Source organism: Ictalurus furcatus, chromosome 17, assembly GCF_023375685.1.
Source record: "Ictalurus furcatus strain D&B chromosome 17, Billie_1.0, whole genome shotgun sequence".
Classification (NCBI taxonomy): Eukaryota; Metazoa; Chordata; class Actinopteri; order Siluriformes; family Ictaluridae; genus Ictalurus; species Ictalurus furcatus.
The window spans coordinates 20758198-20782511 of record NC_071271.1 but is presented as its reverse complement, the minus strand read 5'-3'; the positions used below and the strand labels follow the sequence as shown (position 1 = coordinate 20782511).

Sequence of the window (24314 nt, the reverse complement as noted above, 5' to 3'; positions counted from 1 at the left end):
TCAAAACAAACTTAGCCTGGAGGTCACGAGGTCATGAAGGCAACAATGTCCTAGTCCAGGGGTTTTTAAAAAAGTCAGACAAATGCAGGGCAACAGAGAAGTTTTCCCAATGACACATTGGCAAGACATCTGATGTAAATAATCAGCCAATTAGCAAGCTTATCATGAGTTGGACAGGGTGCTAGTCCAGCACATTTAATTAAAAATGTCTCCAGATGGTGTTCCTGTATTTGGTTATTTGATGTCATTTTTAGCCAAATTTTGAATAACATGCATTTTTGCTGACTGTGTTCCTTTCCCTCTGGTGTTACAGTACATATTCAATGACACTTATAACTTAGTACACAGTAAGTGGTTTTGGCGTGTCTCACAAGAAAAGTATGGTGTGACGAATGTGATAACTTCCTGCATGCCAAATTGTTGAGAATGTTGAGAATATGGCAATGTTTCTGTTTGTGATTGCACATTTTAGTCAGCTGCAAGTAGAGGGTACATGATCGATAGTCTAAGCTTGAGGCAAATGTATACGATCATGAAAGTTAGTTGGGGACTTCCACAATTGGGTTTCCATTTGTGAAGGTAATCTGCTGTTGTAGCCCATTCACCCCAAACTTTCATATGTTGAGGTGCATTCTGAGATGCTTTTCTGCTCACCACAATTGTAAAAAAGTGCTCATTTGAGTTACCATAGCATTCCTATTGAAGTGGATGATGGTGAGTGTGCCTCTATGAACCATTGTTTCCCTTAATGTTTTCATGTCATTACTAATTCTCTTAAAAAAAACAAAAAAACAAACAAACAAAAAAAAAACTGTCAACCGTTTTACTATCATCACTGTTAACAGCAAACTTGTCAGGGAAGTAACCTTTTAAATAACCGAGACTGTTGCCTGGGATTGCCTGGTCAACACATTTTATGAATGGTCAAATATATCATAAAATCTTAGCTTTGGTGTTGAAAATTATACAAAAAAACCCCTTCAATTTTAAGTTACAAGTACTAAACAGCACCCCAATTATAAGATCACCCAGTTATTGCTTAGAAGATGTCCAGCTATTGTAATGAAGTTAATAAAAAAACAGTGATGACTATGCATTCAACACTACAGTAACCCTTTATTCTGGAAGTTTGCACCTGCTTCGAGTTCCTTTCCAAGTTCTTCATTCATGTGACATTTAAAAAAGAACAGAATTAAATTCCCTAACCTTAATCTTCAGCTACCATGTTCTTTTCCATAGTTTCAGCATGTCTTATTGTTAAAGAAAGCCTACATTTGGTGGAGTCCAACACAATGATACATTTAAGATATACAAACCTACCACAAACAATTAAAAAAGTTTAAAATGGCAGCATGCCAGTTGCAGTCAAATATGTCTATAATATATATCCTAGTCAGCATAAAGCATGTGAAACTTGGGCAGGTGTTAAATTTCAGGAGGCAAGTCAACCAATGAGACATCCACACCTCCCCATTCGCAGATCCTGTCTGAACAGCCAAGGCATTAAAGCGGCCAGGAAGTTTTCATACTGCCAGTTTCACAGAAGAATCCAGAAAGAAACACATACTGTAATAGCACACAGCTCTCAACTTCTGAAAGTGAATATATACTGGTGAGTGGGATTTATTTTAAAATTTTGAAAATGTTAATAAAAGAGAAAAGATACTGAAGTTTTAAGTATGTAAAACAAGTTGAGAAAAAAGTAAAGATAAACAAATTGATTAAACTCTAAACTTTAAGTTCTAGGTGTGCTCTATTTTAAATGGGTTGTATGTGGTTGCATAGAAAATTGCGTTGTCTAAAATTGCACAGAATTTGCAGAAAGTAGTGACTACATAGATTGCTTAAAAAGTGCATGGTGTATTAACTGTCTTTGGGAGTCCCTGTCAAAGTGTAACATGCATAAATGAGTACTTCTGCTGGTAGATTGTGAGTTGAAAAATTGATAAGATGTTATGCAGGGACTCAGGGGCTGTTAGAGCGACAACCTGGACATGTAGGTTAAGATTTAACAAGGGCAGGTAGATAACAAGCAGTTGCCACTCTTGTGACAGCAGAAGAGTATTGCAACAGATAAAGGGAGTGCAAAAAGCCTGAGTTATTTCTAGACTTGTTTAAGGAAAATTAGTTTGTATGAGTTCATCAGCACTTGGCTGTCAGGAAAGCAGCCTGACCCATAAAACATGCTGTGAACTGGAAACAACCCTAAAGCATTCTTGAAATATTACAGGAGAAAAAAAACAGCTAAGTAGTGTATTGAGTCACAAAACAATTTATTATATTAATAATAAATTAATAATGGCTTAAAAGGATCTTATAATCTCGCAGTGAAGCAAGCACAGAGATGTACTTCACTAAGAAGCAGAACTTCAGCCAAATGCCAAGACTGTACAGCAGGGCATAGGGAGCAGGACGCGCTCCAGGGACTGGCTTCAACTTTTGGTTTATTTAGCTGCAGGATTTCACAACATAGTCTGAGAATGGCACGTTCATAACAATTCATAACAAGGTTGAGCTTAAGTTATTTTTTAAAAATTATTTACATTTGTTTCCTGCTTCTTGCAACTTTATTCATATACAATTAAAATGAATTTTTATTTCTTGCTCCTCCCAATGTAGCTTGATGAAATCCAAAGTACAGTGTTGCCTGAAGAGAATTATCTTTGCCCAATTATTAAAATCATACATAGACAACAGACTACCAGGTTATAGGAGTAGTTCGGTAGAAAATGAAATTGAAGTGGGAATTTTTCTCATAACTCTAAATGTAGTCAAGCATCTAAGCAGTGGCAGCTTGTTCATATTAGTTTTTCAACAAATGTTAACCTTCTGAACTTTTTTCATAACTCCATACATTTAAATTCCATTGAAATTCTAATGACCTCTTTTCATAACACCAACAATTATCTATCTATCTATCAATATATATATATATATATATATATATATATATATATATATATATATATATATATATATATATATAGGCTTAGATGGAGGTCAGGTTATTTATTTATTTATTTATTAATAGTTTTTGAAATGAAAAAAAATGTCGTTGAAACCTGAAAACTGTGGTAAATGACACTAGCGCTTCTGTATGTGCCTTGCTAGCAACAGGAAACACACCTGCTGTATCAAAGTTTAAACCACTCAAAAGGAGCTGCTGCACTGTACATAGTCAAGTTTCAACTGTCTCTTACAGGCTTACTCTTGACAGCAGCCTATAGCAAAAGTCGACTGTGATAGCATCTCAACATAATTTTATTTGAGGTTATGTCACTATTAATGTCATCTTGCCACATCAGAATCTATGGTTATGGGCTGCTGCTTCTGCTGCATGTATGATTGAAGTTACCTTTTTTTTTTTTTTTTTAAGCTTTGCACTGAAGGTAATAGAGCAAACAAGTACAACCCCAATTCCAAAAATATTGGGACAGTATGGAAAATGCAAAAAACAAGCAAACAAAAAGAGTCATTTGAAAATGCGATTCACCCTGTACTATATTGAAAACATTATTAACACATTATTTGATGTTTTACTTTCTGAATTTAATTTATTTTTGAAAATATACACACATTTCAAATCTGATTATTACAACACACTCCAAAAAGGTTGGGACAGTCAGCTGTTTACCACTGTGTAACATCACCTTTTCTTTTAATAACACATATTATGTGTTTGGGCACTTTAGACACCAGATGGTTAAGTTTAGCAAGTGGAATTTTCCCCCGTTCATCCATTATACATTTCTTCAAATGTCCAACTGCACAGGGCCTTCTTTGCCTTATTTTGCACTTCATAATGCACCACACATCCTCAATCAGAGACAGGTCAGGACTGTAGGCAGGCCATGCTAGCACCCGCACTGACGCACTCCCATACCATGACATATGCTGACTTTTGGACCTCAAGCTGATAACAGCTTGGATGGTCCTTTTCCTCTTTGGCCAGGAGAACACGTTGGGTGTTTTGTCCAAAAACTATTTGAAATGTTGACTCGTCAGACCACAAAACACGATTCCACTGTGCTACTGTCAATCTCAGATGAGACCGAGCCCAGAGAAGTTGGTGGCGCTTGTGCACAGGGTTGATGTATGGCTTCTGCTTTGCATAGTAAAGCCTTAACTTGCATCTGTGGATGTAGTGGCGAATGGTGTTGACTGACAAAGGTTTACCAAGTATTCCTGAGCCCGTGTCAGGATAGCAATTACAGACTCATGACAGTTTTTAAAACAGTGATGTATGAGGGATCGGAGATCACGCGCATTCACAACTGGTTTACGGCCTTGCCCTTTATGCACCAAGATTTGACCGGATTCCTTGAAACTCTTAATTATATTGTGCACTGTAGGAGGTGAAATGCCCAAAATCCTACCGATTTGTCTTTGGGGAATGTTGTTCTCAATGTGTTGGATTATTCGCTGCATCTGTTGGCAGATTGGCAAGCCTCGAACCGTCCTTGCTCTTGAAAGACTAGGCCTTTTTTGGAGGCTCCTTATATACTATGATTAGACGATTGCCTCACCTGTTTCTTCACCTTCTTATTTCATCTTGTCACATGGCTATTAATCCTAAATTGCCCCTGTCCCAACTTTTTTGGAACATACTGCATGCATCAATTTCAAAATAAACGTTTATCTTCAAAAAATATGATGTTGATTAGGTAAAACATCAAATACAGTCGTAATCAAAATTATTCTCCCCAATTGCAAATCAGGTTTATTGTCAAACTTTACAGAATTTCACCTTGCAATGAACAAATCACACAAAAGCATTTGAAATAGTTCAACACAACAAATGCTTCAAGTGGTTTCCACAAACTCAACTGAAAATGCAACTTATTCTGATTTCTTTGGTAAGAAATCCACACATATAAAGAAATCCCAACATAAAAAGAAGTCCACCAAAGAAGTTATGTGTAATAAAGAGGAATGACACAGGAAATGGCAGCAGGTTCTTCTCAAGAATCTCCCAGTAACGGGCTCCATTCATCGCTCCTTCAATTATATGAAGTCTGCCAGTACCATGCGATGAAAAATAGCCCCACACCATGATGCTTCCACCTCCAAACTTCACTGTTGGTATAGTGTTTTAAGGGTGATGTACAGTGCCATTTCTTCTCCAAACATGGTGCGAAGTATGACAGCCAAAAAGTAAAATTTTGCTCTCGTCTGACCAGACTACACTCCCCCAGTATTTCATAGGTGTGTCCAAATGAGTTGTAGCAAACTTTAAATGAGCTTCGACATGCCTTTTCTTTACTAATGGAGTCTTGCGGGTGAGCGTGAGTAATAGAGTGCATTGCCTTTTGTTTTCTCTGTGACGATGGCACCTGCTGCCTACAAGTGTTTCTGGAGCTCTTTCCAAGTGGTTCTTGGCTCTTGGGCTACACTTCTGACGCCATGGTCTGAAATCTTGCAAGGAGCTTCTGTGTATGGCCGGTTGATGACGAAGTGATGTTGCTTCCACTTGCGGATAATGGTCCCAATGGTGCATAATGGAGGATTCAGAAGTTTTGAAATATGTCTGTATTCGATTGCATCAATATGTTTCGCAACAATAAGGTTGCGAAGGTCTTGGGAGAGCTCTTTGCTTTTACCCATCATGAGATGTTTCTTGTGTGACACCTTGGTAATGAAAAGTGTTTTTTTTAGACCATCAATTTACTAACCCAGTTAATATTAATTTGCACAGATAGGCGGTATAAGTACTTATGGATTTTACTGAAAATATGCAGGTTAGCAGGATGTTAAGCTTGTATGTGTAACATTCTCTTAGGGATACATGTAACTATAGTACAAAACAAAGCAAACTTTTGACAACAAAAATATATTAAATCTTGGCTAAAGGGAAAATTGTGTATATTTAATTTCTTAATGAAATTGTCCTAAAATATATTCTTATTACAAAGCAGATAAAACCAGACTATGCAAGCAAGTCCTGCAATGTGTTGAGTATTAATAATGTAGTTAATTTGAGCTAATTAAATTTGTGAACATTGAAGCTTAATGTTTAACTTAATACAATCACTAGATTCTATTTCCATTTAGACAAATTTCTCCCACATTTGGTGGTATAATTGTATAGGTGTTACATAAAAAGTGTAAACAACCCTTCTTAATATCATAAAAGCAAAGGACAGAGAAAAAAAATCTCTAAATTATACACTTTCCAAAAATCTTTTCTATTAGCTCAGGTCTAATTCATCAGCCTGGACATTCTGGAAGTATGAATTTTGCTTTCGGAGTGGATATTATGAGGCTAATTTCACTAGCAAATAAAGAAAACAATTGCATTAGACATGCTGAAAGTTTCACAATTTGACCTCAAACCACAAAAACCATATCAATATAATTGATTGTAATGACACTGCCTTTGATCATTTAACTATAAACGTTAGCTGAAAAACATAATTTTTTACACTTATTTTACACTTAGAGATTTTAACATTAGTGAGAAATAGTGGCACTTAGTTTTGCCCTATTTTCAGAAAATGTGTTAATTTCTACTGAACCGTTCCTTTAATAGTTACTTTTGGTGGGAGGACCTTACTTACAGAAAGAATGCCAAGGGCGCCAAAACCTATCAGTGTGTGTGAGTGTACATGTGTGCGTGTCAGCTCCGCACTTTGGTCAAAGTCCTTTTTGATCACCTACTCTCTATTTCTAAAAACATAACAGAAGCCCTTTTGTGCAAAATCAGGGCAATAGCGTTAGGTAATTTCCAGAGAAAAGTGCACATCTGCAGAATAAATATGATTGCATAAGTGCGTGTCTTCTTCGTGTGGACGTGAATCCCCCACTTGCTGCTATCAAAGAGTCAAAACTGTGTTTATTTCCTGTTCCTGCTCTGTGCATGTTCTGGGGCTGCCGTAAGTCTTTTTTAAACAATATTTCTGTTTCTCATTCGCATCTGTTTTCCCTTGTTTTTCTGACAAATCAATTGATTTGAAAATGAACTGTATGTGTAATTGTGTGCTTAACAAAATTCAGAAACCTTTTGAAACTTCTAGACTCAAGAGACTGATATAATTTATCTAAAGCGCTCATTATTATGCATCATAATTCGTAATAAAGTGTCACAGCAAGGCATATGTGTTTATATCTCAGTACTGTGTGCTAATGAGTGTGGAGATGTCTGATCTAAACTACTCTGTCAGGAGTGTGTGTTTTTATTGTTACATAAATACAAACCAGTTGCATCGCACATTGATGGAGTGTTTGGAATGTAGACCATTGACATGACTAGTTAAAAGTGCCAGAGAGCAGTGTTTATTGATTGACTATGAAATGCTAATAATTAAGCAGCAAGAAGTAGAAGAACAAGAAGAAAGAGACTAAGGTGGAAATAATGCAAATGTGCTCACCATACCAAGTTTAGATTGTTATTTTAGGAATAATACCCTTATGGCCATGCTGGTATAGGAAAATAATTCACTTCAAGGTGGTAACTGGTGTAGATTATTTGCCTATACCAGCATGGCCATAAGGTCTACATTCCAAACACTCCATCAATGCACTATGCAACTGTTTTGTATTTATGTCACAATAAAAACATATAACAGTGTGCCTCAAAGTGTGTTATTCCTCTTATACCACAGCAATTTGCCAATTAATTATTGATTAATTATTTAAATCTATTATAGAATTAAACATTGCCTTTTTAAAAAAAAATAAAAATAAAAAAAATAATTAATTAGTTAGAATGTCCACAAGACAAGTTCCTTTCATCACTTACCTTATAGTAGCTGTAAACAGTCATTCCATAACTGGCGGCTTTTTTTTTTTTTTTTTGTCTGTCTCTTGAAGTTATCAGAAAAAAAGTTAATGGTGTATGAACGACTTCTGGGAACCCTTGTGAAGTTCCTGTTATATGATATAATGTAATAATGTGTTACTATAGAAACAATAACATATTAGAACGAGCACATTAATATCAACAACACTGTGGTATAATTTGTAATGCTAAGAATTAGAAAAATAATGTGAATAAAATTAAAAAAGAGTAATAAGCAAAATAAAATTTAGATTGTTATAATAAGTTATAATTATGATTGATGATAATCGTATTGAAGTGGAAGTAGAAGAACGAGTTTCAAAGATATTAAGGTGTGTTTAGTGACTTAACTGTAATAATAATAATAATAATAATAATAATAAGCAGAAAAATAAAGTAAAAACCAAATAACCAAAAAAATAAATAAAATAATAAAATGTTATATTGATAATTTGTGATTATGATTAATTATCACATTGTAGTGGAAAAAACAAATGTGTACTGTAAGTGTAGCAGTGTGTAATTGGATGAAGTAGGGAACTTCCTCTCCTTCACAGGACACTTCATTATATTACTGATGCCTCATTCCTGTAGCTGCTGTTTAAATGTTTTAGTCATCTGTGTATTTTCTACTGCTCTTTATTGGTATCTGGTCTTTCCCAAAAGAGAATGAATCTCTCTCTGTAATAGGATTTGTTGTGTGACTGCATTGATACATCTCATAAACATTTGAAAGTTTCCAGTAATTAATTTATCTTTCTTTTAAATGTTAGAATCTGCACTTGCACTCACGAGAGGCCACATTACACATTGTAGTGTAACCCAACTAACCAAAAGCTTAATGATTAGCTAATATGTTAGTACGTTTGTTCACACTGCCCCTGGCAAACATATGTTGTTATTCTGTATTACTTCACTTCCTTGAGAACTAAAATCATATATCCAACTTGTGTACATTATCGTGTTGCTTGCTCTTGGTACTGTGGTTGCTGACTTGACTTCCTCATCTACCCAAAGCAATTGGTTTAGTACATTTTTCTTACTCTCACTTCTCTAGAACAGTTCCTATTGGAAGATGTCTTATTTGTGTGTCGGTTTCTGTCAGCAATGTTTTTTGTTAGCAGGAAGTCCTTAATTTGGCAATGTGGTATGAAAATCTTACTTATCTGCACATTTCATATCCACTCTGACATGTGTTACATGTAATGTGGTTAAGTTCTGTGGTAATTCTGTTGGTGTAAGTTTATTGTCTGAACATTCATGAATGCCTGTCTGCATGAAAATTATAAAGCTGAGTTGCTAAGTAAATGCTTCTGGTTCTACTTCATTACCTTGACAGAACTGATTGAATCCACTGCCACTACAGGAAAACATGCCAAAAAAGACATCCAAAAAGAAAATGCCTAAAAACACCCAAGGCTTGAGTATCTTGCAGTGATCTTTTGAACAGGCTTTACCCTCAGTATGATGGAGTGGGTATTCTGATTCTCACAGCGTGAAGGTCTATGTTAAGTTCCCTTTGAAAGGGAACGTCTGGGTTAACCCTGTTCCCTGAGAAGGGAATGAAACATTGCGTAGCTTTGTCATACTTGGGCATGCCTGTGAATTGCATCTTTGCTTCAGATAATAGATGCTGATGGCATGGTTCACAGGTGCCGTTTTATGTCACGTGATGTGCTTAATTGCCACATCACCTTCTCACAGCAGGCCTATCAATAGGCATGAGGTTACACAAGCTTCAGATACCAGTCACGTGCGAAGGCGCTTCTCATAGTGTGAAGCTCACGCAACGTCTCATTCCCTTCTCAGGAAACCGGGTTACATGCGTAACCCAGATGTTTTTCAGTTATGGTTGTGTGTGTTTTTCATGATTAGTCATGTCAAGTGATCACACTTGATCTGGTTCTAGGATCTCCTAGATTTTTTTTTTTTTTTTTTTGCAGATTAGAGATGATTTAACTACTTCAATGGCACATCCATAAAGCATCATGAGCAATGACTGAAATATAATAGTGGATGTAAAAAAAAAAACATGAACAAGTTGGATTACTTTCTCAAACACTGTGTTTTTTTTTTTTTTTTTTAAATGCCACTGGAGGAGAAATTAGAAGTAAATATTGACAGAAGCATAGATTTTGTGGGGTTTGAACAAAAGAGCTGGCAAATGGACCACTAAGCACAGCTTTTCTGTTTACCACACTAGCTGTTTGGAAAAAAATGGAGGATGATTACAGACTTGAAACACTTGATTTAAAAAATATTAATCACAAATAATGTTGCCTCTCTGTTTTTCAGTGAGTGTGTTCTGGTGTGTACAGGTAGTACTGTAGCTTTATGCCTAATCTGAGAGCCCATGCTATAAGACTCAACCATAATGGTTTCATATTTGTATGGCCAGGTTAGTGATACATAGTAAAACTTTTTTTTGTAGACTTTCCATTTAATACTGTGACCAGGCATTACCACAAATGATTATAAAATTGTGGACACATGGCTCAGGGTTTAAAATGTTTTGCTGGCTTGCTGAATGACCACCATTTCCAGCAATAGCAACAACAACAACAACAACAACAACAACAACAACAAAAAAACATCCAACAAAGACCTGAAACCTGTACTTATAATCTCACGGAACGTCACACATTCTGAATGGGTTGAATGCAATAGTTCAGTGTAAGGGCAACACAATGCAACTCCACTATAATTTTTGGACACATGCTTATCTCTGCATGGGCTGTGAACACTCACAACTGACTCAGACATGATTCACAGACATACAGGACTCATTTCCTTCTTCTCTGCATCAGTACACCTTGAATGAATAAACATATCCATAGCATATCCACTCTCTCACTGTGCTCACTTTCTCCATTCTGTATCCATTTATTCCCCTTCATTTTAATGTGGCTTTGTATCACTACATCTTTTGAATAGCAGTGTTGCATAACCAAGGCTTATTTCAGTAAGCCCTCTGTGTCTACATGTTAAACATTCTACCAAAGATTCTTATCATTTCCAGCTATATCATGACTCTAAGACTTCTTTGTATAAGTGTGTGTGTGTGTGTGTGTGTGTGTGTGTGTTTCGCAACTTAGTCCAGTAGGAAACACACACTAAATTTTCCAGCCATAAAATGAACAGATTGCATTATAAACAGATAAAAATATAGATATGAATAGGGGATGTTTATTGCATTTTTCTTAAGAAAGGTTGCCAGAAAGGCTCACCTAAACTAGAGGTGTGCAGTGGGACTAGGATCCTATGGGACACAACAAAAAAAGTCCAATAATTTGGAGGGTTTTTTTTTTTTACTTTCATGCAGGCTTTAGCGAGCCGTCAGATATGAAGCTCATGTGACAAAGACCAAGAGCTGAGTGCTTCATTTACAGCATTCATTCATTCATCAATAGTAACTGCCTGGTCAAAGTTGTGGTTGTTTAAATTAAACTACGCCCACATAAGTATATCAATACAGATATGGATATTTGGAGCACAGATATAGATATAGAATACTGCTTTTGCTTTTAGTTTTCCATCAAATGTGTATCCTTAATTGACTCTTTTCCATTTTGATGTATCAGTACATGAATGGCAAAACAATGCTGATGTTTTCTAGTTTTTAGTTACTCACTATCAGGCTTAAAGGAACATCCAGCTCCATTGTACAAAACTGTACTTGTTAATAATATGGTTGGTGGGTGGGTGGGGGGTATTAGGACCGAGGCCAAATAAGTGTGGAAACCAAAGAATAAGGCTAATTCAATTAGAATTCACATCTACAAGAAGATATTAGCCAATTTATACAGTAGTTCTGGCTTCAGGAGACGCTCTAATCGCAGGCATCGGGCTGTGCTGATAAATATTCCCAAATTGGTTCAGCTTATTATTTGACCCAGAGCAGCCCAGCACACAAAATTGGATGTGCGGCATTTTATTTGGCCTACTGAGGTTATTGCTAGTGGAAAATTTGCCCCGTCAGTCTGTGATCAGGAGTTGTGTTTTTGCTGAAGCGAGCTCTGCATTGTCTGATTAGTGCAGTAAGTGACCGATTCTCACACGCTGTGATGACCTGAAGTAAGCATGGAAATTCTCAATTAGCCCACAAGTAAGCTCTTGCTTTCTCATAACCTATTTTTCTGTGCAGACAACAGAGAAGGACACTATTTTCACTGTAATCCAAGAAGAAGAATATTTCTGTCTAGACAATATGTCACAATCAGATTCTTTGCCTCTGTTGAAGATGGTTACTCAGACAAAACTAACACAATGAAACTGATTAATGTTGTAATGGAACAAGCAAATAAGGAACATGCTGATTATATTCACTTTATTTTCACATTTATTAAGTTCACTTTCTTTCTTTCTTTCTTTCTTTCTTTCCTTTTCTTTTTTATGTAATCATTTGTATAATTGATCAAACAATACAAATACATATTATTGTATAATTGTTCTTTAAAACAAACACAGGCTAAATCTTTAGCCTATTTCTTTTTTTATTATTATTTTAAAAAACTGATCATATGAAATTATGAATATAACGAAGATTATTTATTAATGTTGTGATGATATGTATTTTGTTGACATGCTGACTCATGTTTATATTAACACCTTGGTAACGTCTCTATTTACTTTGCCGGGGTGGAGGTGATCATAGGTGTTGATGTGTATATGTATGTATATGATTATTATTTTTTGATGATTATTAATTTATTTTGGAAAACTATATACCGTTATATAATTATATGCCAGTAGGTGAATTGGAATGTGTGAGTGCATAATGTTCTGCGATGGACTAGCACTTCATCTACCCAGTGTTCTCTAACTTGAGTAAAACAGTAACCGATGAGGAATGAATTAACATAATTACTTTAATATATCAGCTTTGTATAGTTATGCTACAACCAGTTACTTGTAGTGAGATCAGCACCCTATTGTACAAACAGACATGTACACATAAATTCCCATAATTCAATTCAGTTTAATTTATATAGTGCTTTTAACAATGGACAAAACAGCTTTACAGAAATCTGGATATGGATTTAAAATTAGGTCCCTAATGAGCAAGCCAGAGAAAACATTGGCACGTAAAAAAACAGTGAGTGGAACTAGACTAGGGAAACTCTCCTCTTTTTGGTGACCCCAGATTATGAGATATTATTAGCACACATACAGACACCTATATCATTTCCCATAAGCAATGAGATCACTCCAGTATGTCCAGCTGCTACAATATCACCAGCATAATCGTACACATGGGGCAAGTGCAGATTGCCTCCGACATCATTTCCTTACATACCATAGTGTTGTGTTGTGCTGCTGTACTTAACAAAGCCAACTGACAGAGAAATCCACTGTTATCTGTTAGTAACAGGAAGTGGAGTTCGACACAATGGGCATCAGAAACAATAACCAGAATGAAGGAAGTTGTTAAATATTGAGAACAGGTGAGCTCTACATCAGGGGGAAGGAAGTACCATTCTAAAATAATCAGCCATCTGATGCTGTGGTGTAATTCTGTCATATTTTTGAGCATTTCCATGTTAGGATTTTGAAAGAGGTAATTCCCAGCCATCTGTTTTATTTGAGAGAGAGAGAGAGAGAGAGAGAGAGAGAGAGAGCCGGAACGAGCCAAGCCAATTATAATAGTGCCCAGGAAATGGAAGCTCAGTTCTGGCAGCTGTGAGCCTCGTACACATCTGTATTGTGTATTAGGAGGAACAAGTGGCACAGGGAAGGCGAACTGTGAGAGGTATGCGTGTGGGGGTGTTGGTTGTGTGTGGGGGGGGTGTTATTCAGTTCAGGTCATCAACACCTTTGGAAAAATGGGCTGTTTGTCTTTACAGTAAAGCAATTTTGAGTCATCAAGCTCTCGTTATTGAATCACTAACTGAATCATTTGGTTCCATATGAATTACAAAGCAAGATTTCTAAAAGCTCTGTTTTATTTTGGTAAGATTCTACATAGGAGCTTCCTGTCTAACAGCTTATAAATTTGTTTAGTGACTTTCTGTGTAGGAGTAAAAAAACAAAACAGAACAAAACTGTCATAGTACTGTACTACTAACCTTATCTCATGCAAATTGAATAAGCCAGTGTTTATGCGCAGCTGAGCATGCCTGCAGGTGATGAATGATTTTATTTATTTATTTTTTAAGATGTGTTTTAAGTCATGTTAGCAACCTGATAGAAGTAGTAGAGGGCTGAAAAAACTCAGAGCTCATGCTGCTTTATGACACACCACATTTTCCTGTTGACCTGGAAATGTGGGTTCATGTCACTCCCATATACATCTACATGCTGATTGGCCAAAAACAGACAACACGCATATTCACACACATTCCTAATTCTTGCTGAGTGTTGCGAGAATCACAGATCAGCGTGTTACACAGAGCCAGCATGCACCATGCCAGAGAGTGTCATGTCTCGTAAGTTTCCAATGGAATCTGCTTCCTAAAGGCTTCACTGCCTGGAAATCGAAGTGATCTCATACAGAGCAAAGCATTTTTACAAACCCAGATTGCTATTTGCGTATGAAACAGAAATCACTTTGTAAAAAAATAAAAAAGCAAAAAGAAGATTTTTTGACATTATGACATATTCCAGGTTGTTATGTCAAGATTTAATCTGAATCCTGAATTATATATTTTTTTCTCTGCAGATTACGATGATGTTGCGGTTACTCCTTCTCACTTTGCTTCTCACGGTCATGGGTAGGTTCAGTCTGTCTCTACTAAAATACTGTGATGCATTATCAATTTAGCATATAACTTTATTGGAATTACACTACATTGTATCTTGGTAAACTTTTTTTAAAATATGCATTTATATTTAACATAGATCCCATGAGGCAGTTTGCTCAGGGGCCCAGAATTAGACCTGGCTAGACTACCCTGCACTCAAAAATATGCTCCTGTATTTTTAGCCCTTAATATCCCAGCATGTTATACAATCATTCATATTAACGCATATTTGCTAGTAGAGACCGTTATACTGAAATCCTGCAAGCTAGTACACTACCAGTAAGCTTGCCAGCTAACTAGTTTAAATAGAGTGCAGTACAGTTCTACAGTGGTAGCTAGCAATGTCAATAAATGCAAGATAATAACTGATCCTCCTGTACTGAGACGTCAACAGTTGCCTGATGGTGGTGGACAAAAGTCTCTTTTCAACATGTAGGGTCTCATTTCCCCAATGTGTCTACCTCCCTTTCTGTAATAACAGTACATCATAGCTAATGGCATAGCATAGCTAGGGTAGTGGGGGGAACTGCTGCATTCACATCCTTTTTGAGTTACTGTAATTACCACCTTCTCTTGGGAGTCGGAATTTCTGGATCTTTCTGACAGCCTCAGTTTCAACCAAATCTTCTGGTTGTAAGCCAACTAAACTGAAAATGGGGAGCTTAGATTTTATTTCAGACTATACTGAATTAAAACTGATAAACATAAAACTTGCTTCAGTTTTGTTACAGACTATGAAGATATGTTTTAATGTTTAACATAAGGTGCTATATTTTTTTATGTTTATGTTAGATAAAAATGACAACCATAATTTTTACCTAGTAAATTAATTGAATTAAATTTTATTTATTTATTTTTTTATTTTATTATTTTTTTATTTTAAACAACCTATTAAATCAAAATAATGGGAAGTTTTTTTTTCCACATGCATGTACATGCATCATTAGGGATGGGGCTGGAACAGCAGGTATTGTAGACATGGGGTTGCTTCCAATTTGCATATTCATGTATATTCATAAATCCTACATTTTTAATGAGGGTAAGGTTTAATATGTTTAGACAAAGGTCTAATTTATTCTTTTTCTTCCTTCATGTCCTTAGCTGCTACGTTAGATACAAGAGATTTAGGTTCAGGAGATGGAGACTTCCCAGGTAAGTTCATTTTTAAAGTCATCTTGTTTGAAAAACTATAAGTTATCTCATGCATGAGATAAATTAGATTATAAATTAAAAAAGTAGTTATTTTTTAAAGAAAGTTAATCATTTACAGCTAATACCACCAGTCTGGGTGGATAGAAACATCTGCATGCTTCAAACAAAATATTTTCTTTAAACAGCAACTTTCCAGCTTTGTTTTTTATTTATCACATCTTTTCTCACTCTCTTTCCACCCACAGATGATGAAATAGAAGATGAAACTGAACGCATTAAGGGTAAGCATTCTTTAGTGCCAGCAGTAGATGAAGCATGAAGGCAGGTCAGTACTGTAAGGTCAGCCATCATGTTAATTCCTGAAAGTAATCAGTTAGCCACTCCCAGATGAATCCGGCTCTCTGAACGCTGCTGTCTCTCCGCGTAACACATGCTGTCACTCTTCATCAGCCCGATGATTGCCTTGTGATAGAATCACTGAGCTGTTAAAGCAAGAACTGCTCACCTCTGGCTAAACTTGCAGAATTAGCATGAGTAAGGAAATAGACATTTCAGTACTACGAAAATACTTGAAAAAAAAAAAAATCCATGACCTATGAACATGTTCAAAGCACTCTAATACATCCATAAAGCATTATACACATTGGTCACATTTTTGTATACACGTTAGGGTGTGCCTGTACAATATGCATGCACAATATGTTAGCTGGTATGGTACAGTGGTGCTTGAAACATTTCTATTGGATAAAGGCATGTTTCACAGATGGGATAAGGCTCTTGTGCTGGAATGCAGTGTTTTCCTATCTCCAAACATAACACTTCTCATTTAAACCTAAAATTCTATTTTGGTCTTATCTGTCCACAAAACATTTTTTCCAGTAGCTTGTCCAGTTGATCTTTAGCAAATTGCAGACAGGCAGAAATGTTATTTTTGGAGAGCAGTGACTTTCTCCTTGCAATCCTGCCATGCACACCATTGTAGTTCAGTGTTCTCCTGATGGTGGACTCATGAAAACATTAGCCAATGTTTGAGAGCCCTTTAGTTGCTTAGACGTTACCCTGAGTTTCTTTGTGACCTGGTGGACTTGCTTGTCTTGCTCTTGGAGTGATCTTTGTTAGTCAGCCACTCCTGGGGAGGATAATAATGGTCTTGAATTTCCTGTCTGACTGTGGATTGTTGGAGTACAAACTCTTTAGAGATGATTTTGTAACATTTTCCAGCCTGATGAGTATCAACTCTTTTTCTGAGGTCCTCAGAAATCTCCTTTGTTCATGCCATTATATAGTTCCAGACTTTGATAGATCCCTGCTCTTTAAATAAAACGAGATGCTCACTTGTACCTGATTGTCATCCCATTGATTGAAAACACCTGACTCTAATTTCACCTTCAAATTAACTGCTAATCCTAGAGGTCACATACTTTTGATTCTCACAGATATGTAATATTGGATCATTTTCTGCAATAAATAAATGACCAAGTATAATATTTTTGTCTCATTTGTTTAATTGGGTTCTCTTTGTCTGCTTTTAGGACTTATGATGTTTATGCAGATATATAGAAAATTCTGAAAAATCACAAATTTTCAAACACCACTGTAGGTTAAGAGTCATTTATACTACATCACTGTTGAATTCTCGATTCTGATTGATCAGTGTAGAAGGTGTAGATTTATTTTCTATAACAGAAGTGCCAGCCTACACAACTTACACAGTAACATGTATGGCTAATGCGGCTTATATATCAGCATCAAAAGTTCAGATAAGCTCATATGAACACCAATGTCGGCAGCATAATATTTACCCAATAAGGTAAAACTTCATGATGTAGGTAGACATTTAATTTGCTGTAACCACATCCCTGTAAATATTATAGAACCATTCATACAGTGAGTAGTATGTACAGCAGTATGATTCTGCAAAGATTTGTGGTAGATGCTTTGGTTTGGTTTAAACAGGGATTGCAAACTCACATAATTTAATTTTGTTACAGAAACACGTACAGAAGAAGTGAAAAATGGAATTGAAGACCAAGATATTGATGGTAAAAAAAAAAAAAAAAAAAGACAGATCATATGTGCTGCTTTCAATACAAATGAATTATTATAAGTGATTTAATTGTTTGTTTGTTTGTTTGTTTTGTGCTAATATAGGGTCTAATGACTCTGTAGTAGATATTAGATGCTTTTAATGTTCATATGTGCTTGTTTGTGTTGTAGATGGAAGCACCACAATCATTATCATAGCAGCAGTGAGTGTGGTTGCTATAGCCATTCTGGCTATAATAGGTAAGAGTTACAGAGAACCAAATCAGATAATCAGTGATAGTCATAAGCACATGTAGTTTTTTCTACTGTCAAATACTTTTTTTTTTCCCATTTCATTAATAAAAAATAAATTATTTTTCTTTAAAAAGATTACATACTTACATGCTTTTGCATAAGCCCTTTATGGCAACTCAATTACACCTCCAAAATATCTATAAAAAAATAATAAATAAAAAATCCAGTAGGCATCTGCTATCCTGAAGGCTTCTTTTGTCAATTTTGATGTCAAGTCAACATAGCACCCATGTCAGTTGACGTAGATTTATGTTGACATAAGGTTCTGTTATAACACTTTCCAGGCTTATTTACATTAGAACATCATGATAACTGACTATATAGCTCTGTAAATATATAACTGCTGATATGACATCAAAATAACCCCCACTCAATTTTATGGCTGGAGAAAATATTAATAATTTTATAGGCATTACAGTGTCATGACACTGTAGTGTAGGATTTTATTAAAATCATGTAAATCTTGCAGTTAAAATCATTTTTGCCAAATAATTTGTATCAGAACTTTATAATTCCAGTGTTTTAGCATTTGATTACTAACAGAAAAAAAACAAAAACAAAAAAAAAACATTAGTCTGAAGTTTTCAGATTACTTGTTAAATGTGCAATCATGACCTTGTAGTGAAGTTTAATTGCTATTCTTTCCCACCCACAGCTGTTGTTCTCTTCAAACGTCATTTGCAGAGACGGGAACAAGGGTAAGAACCAGTTTGCTTATTTATATATACACATCTCAGTATCACAGATAGGTTGAGAAATCTCCAACCAGTGAGGTTGCTATGGACAAAACCTGTCACTGATGAAGGGTAGAGGATTATTAGCTCACACTGTGCTAGACAAACTATAGTGTCAGCTATGCGAAAAAAAGAGTAGATCTACGTGATACCCTGGAGCTCATATATGTATGTAATATTGCAACGGTTTATGCAACGGCCTTTTAACATTAAATGTGTGTATCATGCATTGCTAGTCAGCTGAACTGCTCATGTAAGCTCAGCTAAAGAAACCTGTGTATGTGTGTGTGCGTGTGTGTGTGTGTGTGTGTTCATTACCAAATGTCATCCCTGCACGTATTATAGATAATAAACATTTGGCAATATTTCCCAATAAAACAAGACACCCATTTATGAAGTTGGCACATTTTAGCGGTAAAGACTTTTCGTTGTTCTCACCTGAAATACTGTCTTATTGAGCTGTGCCCCTGAGCATCAGAGTGCACTAGCACACATACTGTATACACATCGCTGGCCAGGTTTTGTGAGAACAGGGCAGGAGTGGACGAACAGGAACAAGACGAGACCTGCAGGGCTGCAAGAACTTGCCTCCCTGTGCAACACGCCAAACTGTACAAAGAAAACAGCAGGACACCCTGAGCTGAAAATCAGCCGTGCAAATCATATCTGACAGATAGGCACAGAGATGGGACTGCCCGAACCGGTTAACCTGAGACTGAAAGAATAACAGTACTGCAGAAAAATATGAAATGAGGGTGGGAGAAAGGCGTTCAGCAACAGCATGTTATTTAGATATATTCTGTGAGTGCAGCCTTAAAGTGATAATTTAGTCAGAAATTCAGTATGAGCAATGTTCCTCTAAAGGCAGTTGTAGTCCATCAACCAAAACATGTTTGATACCTGAAATTTTCACCTTTACAGTACTTATTCCTGCATTCTAAATCGTCACACACTCACCTCAAAATACAGTCATATTCGTATAAATTTGAACGATTAAGAGCAATGTGGTTGGGTTTAGTTTGATCTCTTACAAATGAAGTCAGAAGAAAAGTTACGAATGCTTACCCCACCACTAACTCTCACACAAAATCTTTTGTATGGCTTGAGACGTTAATGTGTTATGTTTGATTGACTACATTTAGGTACAAATGTTAACTTGCAGTCAGTTTTTACCCCCAACATTCATTTATCAAATTTGGATTAAACATTGTTTACTTCATAATTCATTATTCTTACTTTTAGGACTGTTTTTTAGGTTTTAGTTGACTCCGAAACTTTTTAGACATGTCTTATATCGGCATTATGTCTTGTCTGAGTGAATGTCTTTGCCTCAAGCTCCAGTATTGGACAGTAATCAATTCCACTTTGTCAGCTGTTAGCAGTGCTACATGACCTCAGAAAATGTCCTAGCTTTATACAGTACATACACATTTTAATTATACAGCCATAATTCTTTATATATTTCTGTGTCTTTTTTTTTTCTTCTCACTTTGCTCTTTTATCAAGGCTAAATTCTTTTGCAGGATTATAGATTACCTCTAGGGAATGTTGCTTGCTGAGCTTGGGTTTTTTTTCTCTCTCGTTGTTGAGAGATAAGGTGGCTGAAAAGTGGTTTAATCTCACAGCAACCCAAGGCTCTGTGGATCAACACTGAGCCTGCCAGGACATGACGGTGTTTCTAAGCACACTAAGCTAATAAAGACACAAGAAAAGACAAACTAAAGCAAATACTAGGTTTATAAACATGCAGTGCTTAACTAGAACTATGGACAAGTTGAGGACACAGTGTACCAACAAATGCTCACATGACCTACACATACTGAGGTGGAATCCGTCAGAGGGGTAAAATAAGTTTACATGGTGTGAGGGAAAACTTTGTGTGCTGGGGTTGTTTGAACAGCCTGGATATGTCACTGGCTTCACAAAGAGGACTATTCAGTCTCATGTTTTCGGAGCAATGATTAAATATGTTTCTCTATTCAAACGTGAAAAATGGAGCCACCAGCATTAATAATGCTCCATGTGTGTAACCTGAGCCACATAATACTAGTGCAAGCTAATGCACACAATGTGGTCAAAAGGTTTATAGGTACATGGGTTTGGTAATCATCAAATTACCACAAGTTAGGCCCTGTTACCACAGTTTCAGCCATCTTTGTAAAATGTCATTTAAAGGAACATTGTGTATTATTATATGGAAGGCATGTTAATGTGCAAGACATTTTAAACAAACATAAAAGGTGTCTTTCACAATAACCTACATGAATATTTAAGATAAAAAAAAATATATTCTCATGAATATTTCACAACATTTAATGTAACTTTAAATGGATAAAAAGTATAAAATGTCATTCCATAATAAAAAGAATAAAATTAAATTAATTGTTGCCAAATTGTTCAGGTCAATCTGATATTGGAAAATATCAAGTGGTATCTGTAACTCAGCCGTAACAGAAATCCTTATTGTTTCATGCTCATGGCTGAGCTGGTGTTAGTTAGAATAGAATGTACTTTGGTTTCATTGAAGAACCAATTGTAGCTGTCTTTTTTGTTTTGCTCTCCATTCATTGGAGTGCTTAATCACCTCAGCTTCCAGTGGCTGGTGCTCTTTAGCACAAATACACACCAAAATACCAAGCCAGATGCTTTGAAGTGCCTAAATGGGCACTGTATCTACCCAGGTTACTGGAAATGGTCATGACAAACTGTTACTGTAGGTGTTCGGGATTTGTTTTAGACTCAGATGTCTGACAGAAACTGTTTTATTTATCTGTTTTTCTTTAGTGTGTACAGTGTACCAGTGGAGCAGGGCCAGAAAGGTGTCTAAACTTGCAGTTCTCCATTTCTGCTTCTGGGATCTCATCAGGGACACCTCGACACAAAAAGAGCTCCATTAAAAAACACTCTGTCATCTCTGGCCATCTCTTCTGTCCCACTTGCCCACTAATGCCTGCTGCAAAACCCCCAAAGCAGGCATTTTATTCTTACTGTCATTCCATTATACTCGTTTTCAGATTAATCGATTTTAAATGAATGCACTCTGTTGTTGTAATGCCATGGACCAAAGAACAATTTCTGCACCATTAATACCATTTGTTTCTAATAGAGACACTTTGTTTTATGTTTTTAGTTTAAAACCTCTAAACATCTCTTATGTGCTATTTGCTGCAGTGTAGCCCTCATGATTCTTTATCTGGTCCAAATCAGATGCACTTTAAACAACTGGTTGCTCAGAGCAATCAGATAAACTTCCTGCAATTTTTTTCCATTCATGGTAAGCCATTTTTCTGCATATTTTCCAACTGACCTCATGCAGAATCTCTAAATCATTCAAGGGTACAGTATAGGGGGGAAAAAACCCAGAAACAATGTTTCATGTGTAGAGCTGGACTGGCTTTAGAAAAAATGTAACCAGATGGTGACTGAGAAACTATGGATAGACCTGTGACACTTTCATTTCATACAAGAACTTCTCTTGCTCTAACTTCACTGGAGTGCTAATCACCTCAAGTTCAAGTGGCTGCTGCTCTTTAGCACAAAGAAACCCTCTGAAATCCCAGGATCTGGAGCGGCCAATTGGGCACTATTTCAACTTAGGTCACTGTTGTGGCAGGGAATCTCTTACAGGGATATTTTTTTACATAAGTGACTAAGCCAAATCACCTGTGTGTGGGTGAAAAGTAGGTGTGAAACACACCTACACAGGTGTCGAGCATTCATCCTTGCTTTTACTCGATTTTCTCGCTTCAGGTCTTTCTTTCAAATAAAGTGGTGCTCTAATTGCATAGGCCTCTAGGTGTTTGAGATTGACAGTTAAGTGTGTGTGTGTGTGTGTGTATGTGTGTGTTGAGCAGCACTCGTCTAAAAGTTCATCAATGTAGCCTACAGTACAGTGTAACAATTCTGTTAAGTCGCTCACTGAAAGAGTTCTTGCACTGATTCCATTTTAGATAAGAAAAACATTTCAAAGTAATGTAGCAATCTTTAATTTCATTGGATTTGAAAACACAAATTCATCTTTCTGGGAAAAGTTGTAGTGATTATTATTATTATTATTATTATTATTATTATTATTATTATTATTATTAGTGGTAGTAGTAGTAGTAGTAGTAGTAATAGTAGTAGTAGTAGTATTGTTATTATTATTATTTAAATTTTTTTTACTACAAAGCCTCTTCTAAAATCTATTTTTCTGCTTTGCACCAAGTATCACTTTTACTCAAGATGACAGATTTCAGGAGCACAGTGACTTAGTGGTTAGCACACACACCTAACACTTCCAGGGTTGAGGGCTCGATGTGTTTGCGGAGTTTGCATGTTAGCCCCGTGCTTTGGGGGTTTCCTCTGGGTACTCCAGCATTGTAGGCTGATTGGCATGTTCAAAAGTGTCCACAGTGTGTGAATGTGTGTGTGATTGTGCCCTGCGATGGATTGGCACCCTGTCCAGGGTGTCCACCACCTTGTGCCTCATGCTCCCTGGGATAGGCTCCATGTTCCCCACGACCCAGTAAGGATATGCGGTACAGAAAATAGATGTATGGATGACAGATTTTCTTTAGAGTGCCCGTTCTTTGTCCTGTCTGAAACGAGTTTATTAGAAGAGAAATGAACATGAACTTAGCCATTTTATAACATCCGTTACTGGCTTGTAATGAGGCAATATATGGATACAATAAGAAAAACAATGTGTTGAATGGAATCCTAAATGGAAGCCTAAAAACCCAAAACAACAGCATATTTTCAAAATCTCAACATGAATATTAACCATAAATCATGGGGGGTGGGTGGCGGGGGGGCTCTCATTAAAGACTTATTTGAAGTCTGCCTTTAGGCACATCTCACTGACATTTATAGAGGTTTGATAAGTAGCACATTTGATAATTTTTCAGTTATCAGGCTCCACTTTCGTTTATAACATCATATTAGCACTCATGATTTTAATGCGTTGTCTTTAAGGAGTGATGTTGAGAAGCTGTGCTGTAACTGCTTTGTTAATATATTCTGCTGTTTAGGATTGGTTATGTCGTTAGATATTTTTATAACAAAATGTTTATACTGCATTGTCTGTCAGCAAGTTCACTTTCTAATCATGTGAAATCATATTTCACTTTAGGGTTGAACCAATATTAGGGAATTCAAATTAGAGTGTTACTTGTTCTTTATGAGAACAGGAATATAAACTGTCACACTTATGAAAGGTTTTTTGTTGTTGTTGCTGTTTTTTTTTTTTATTTTTTATTATTTTTTAATTCCTGTCTGCAATCATGCTATATAGTGATGATTTTTCAGGTTAATACTCACTCAAGGAATGATGCAATGGCTTTGAAATTTCTACTGAAGATAAATGTTTAAGAGATTTATAATTCTTATTTTCATGTACTATCAAAATATCTAAATAAAATATATATTTTTCTTTCTCTTCAAACATCATTTATCCCTTATTTTTTACCTTTCTGAAGTGATGAAAGCAAGGAAAAGATCCCATCACAAAGAAAAGCTTAAATGCTGGTGTGATTTCAAACCTCTGAGCAAACCAGCTTTGTATTTTGGACATGTTTGTACCATTTGAAC

At 36.1% G+C, this 24314-nt stretch overlaps 1 protein-coding gene across 2 annotated transcripts; it reads left to right on the top strand.

Annotated features, from left to right (window-relative positions):
• The first annotated feature begins 1485 nt into the window (after positions 1-1485).
• Positions 1486-24168, top strand: si:dkey-262k9.2 (uncharacterized). Of its 2 annotated transcripts, none has more exons than XM_053647327.1 (8): positions 1486-1612; positions 14436-14487; positions 15619-15669; positions 15915-15950; positions 17661-17711; positions 17887-17955; positions 18665-18707; positions 21528-24168. In XM_053647327.1, exons 2-8 carry the CDS (start codon positions 14442-14444, stop codon positions 21568-21570), a joined length of 339 nt encoding a protein of 112 aa, XP_053503302.1. In that variant the 5' UTR covers positions 1486-1612; positions 14436-14441; the 3' UTR covers positions 21571-24168. The 2 variants fall into 2 exon arrangements, with proteins under 2 accessions (XP_053503302.1, XP_053503300.1); XM_053647325.1 differs by lacking the exon at positions 1486-1612 and adding an exon at positions 6555-6872.
• The last annotated feature ends 146 nt before the right edge of the window (positions 24169-24314 follow it).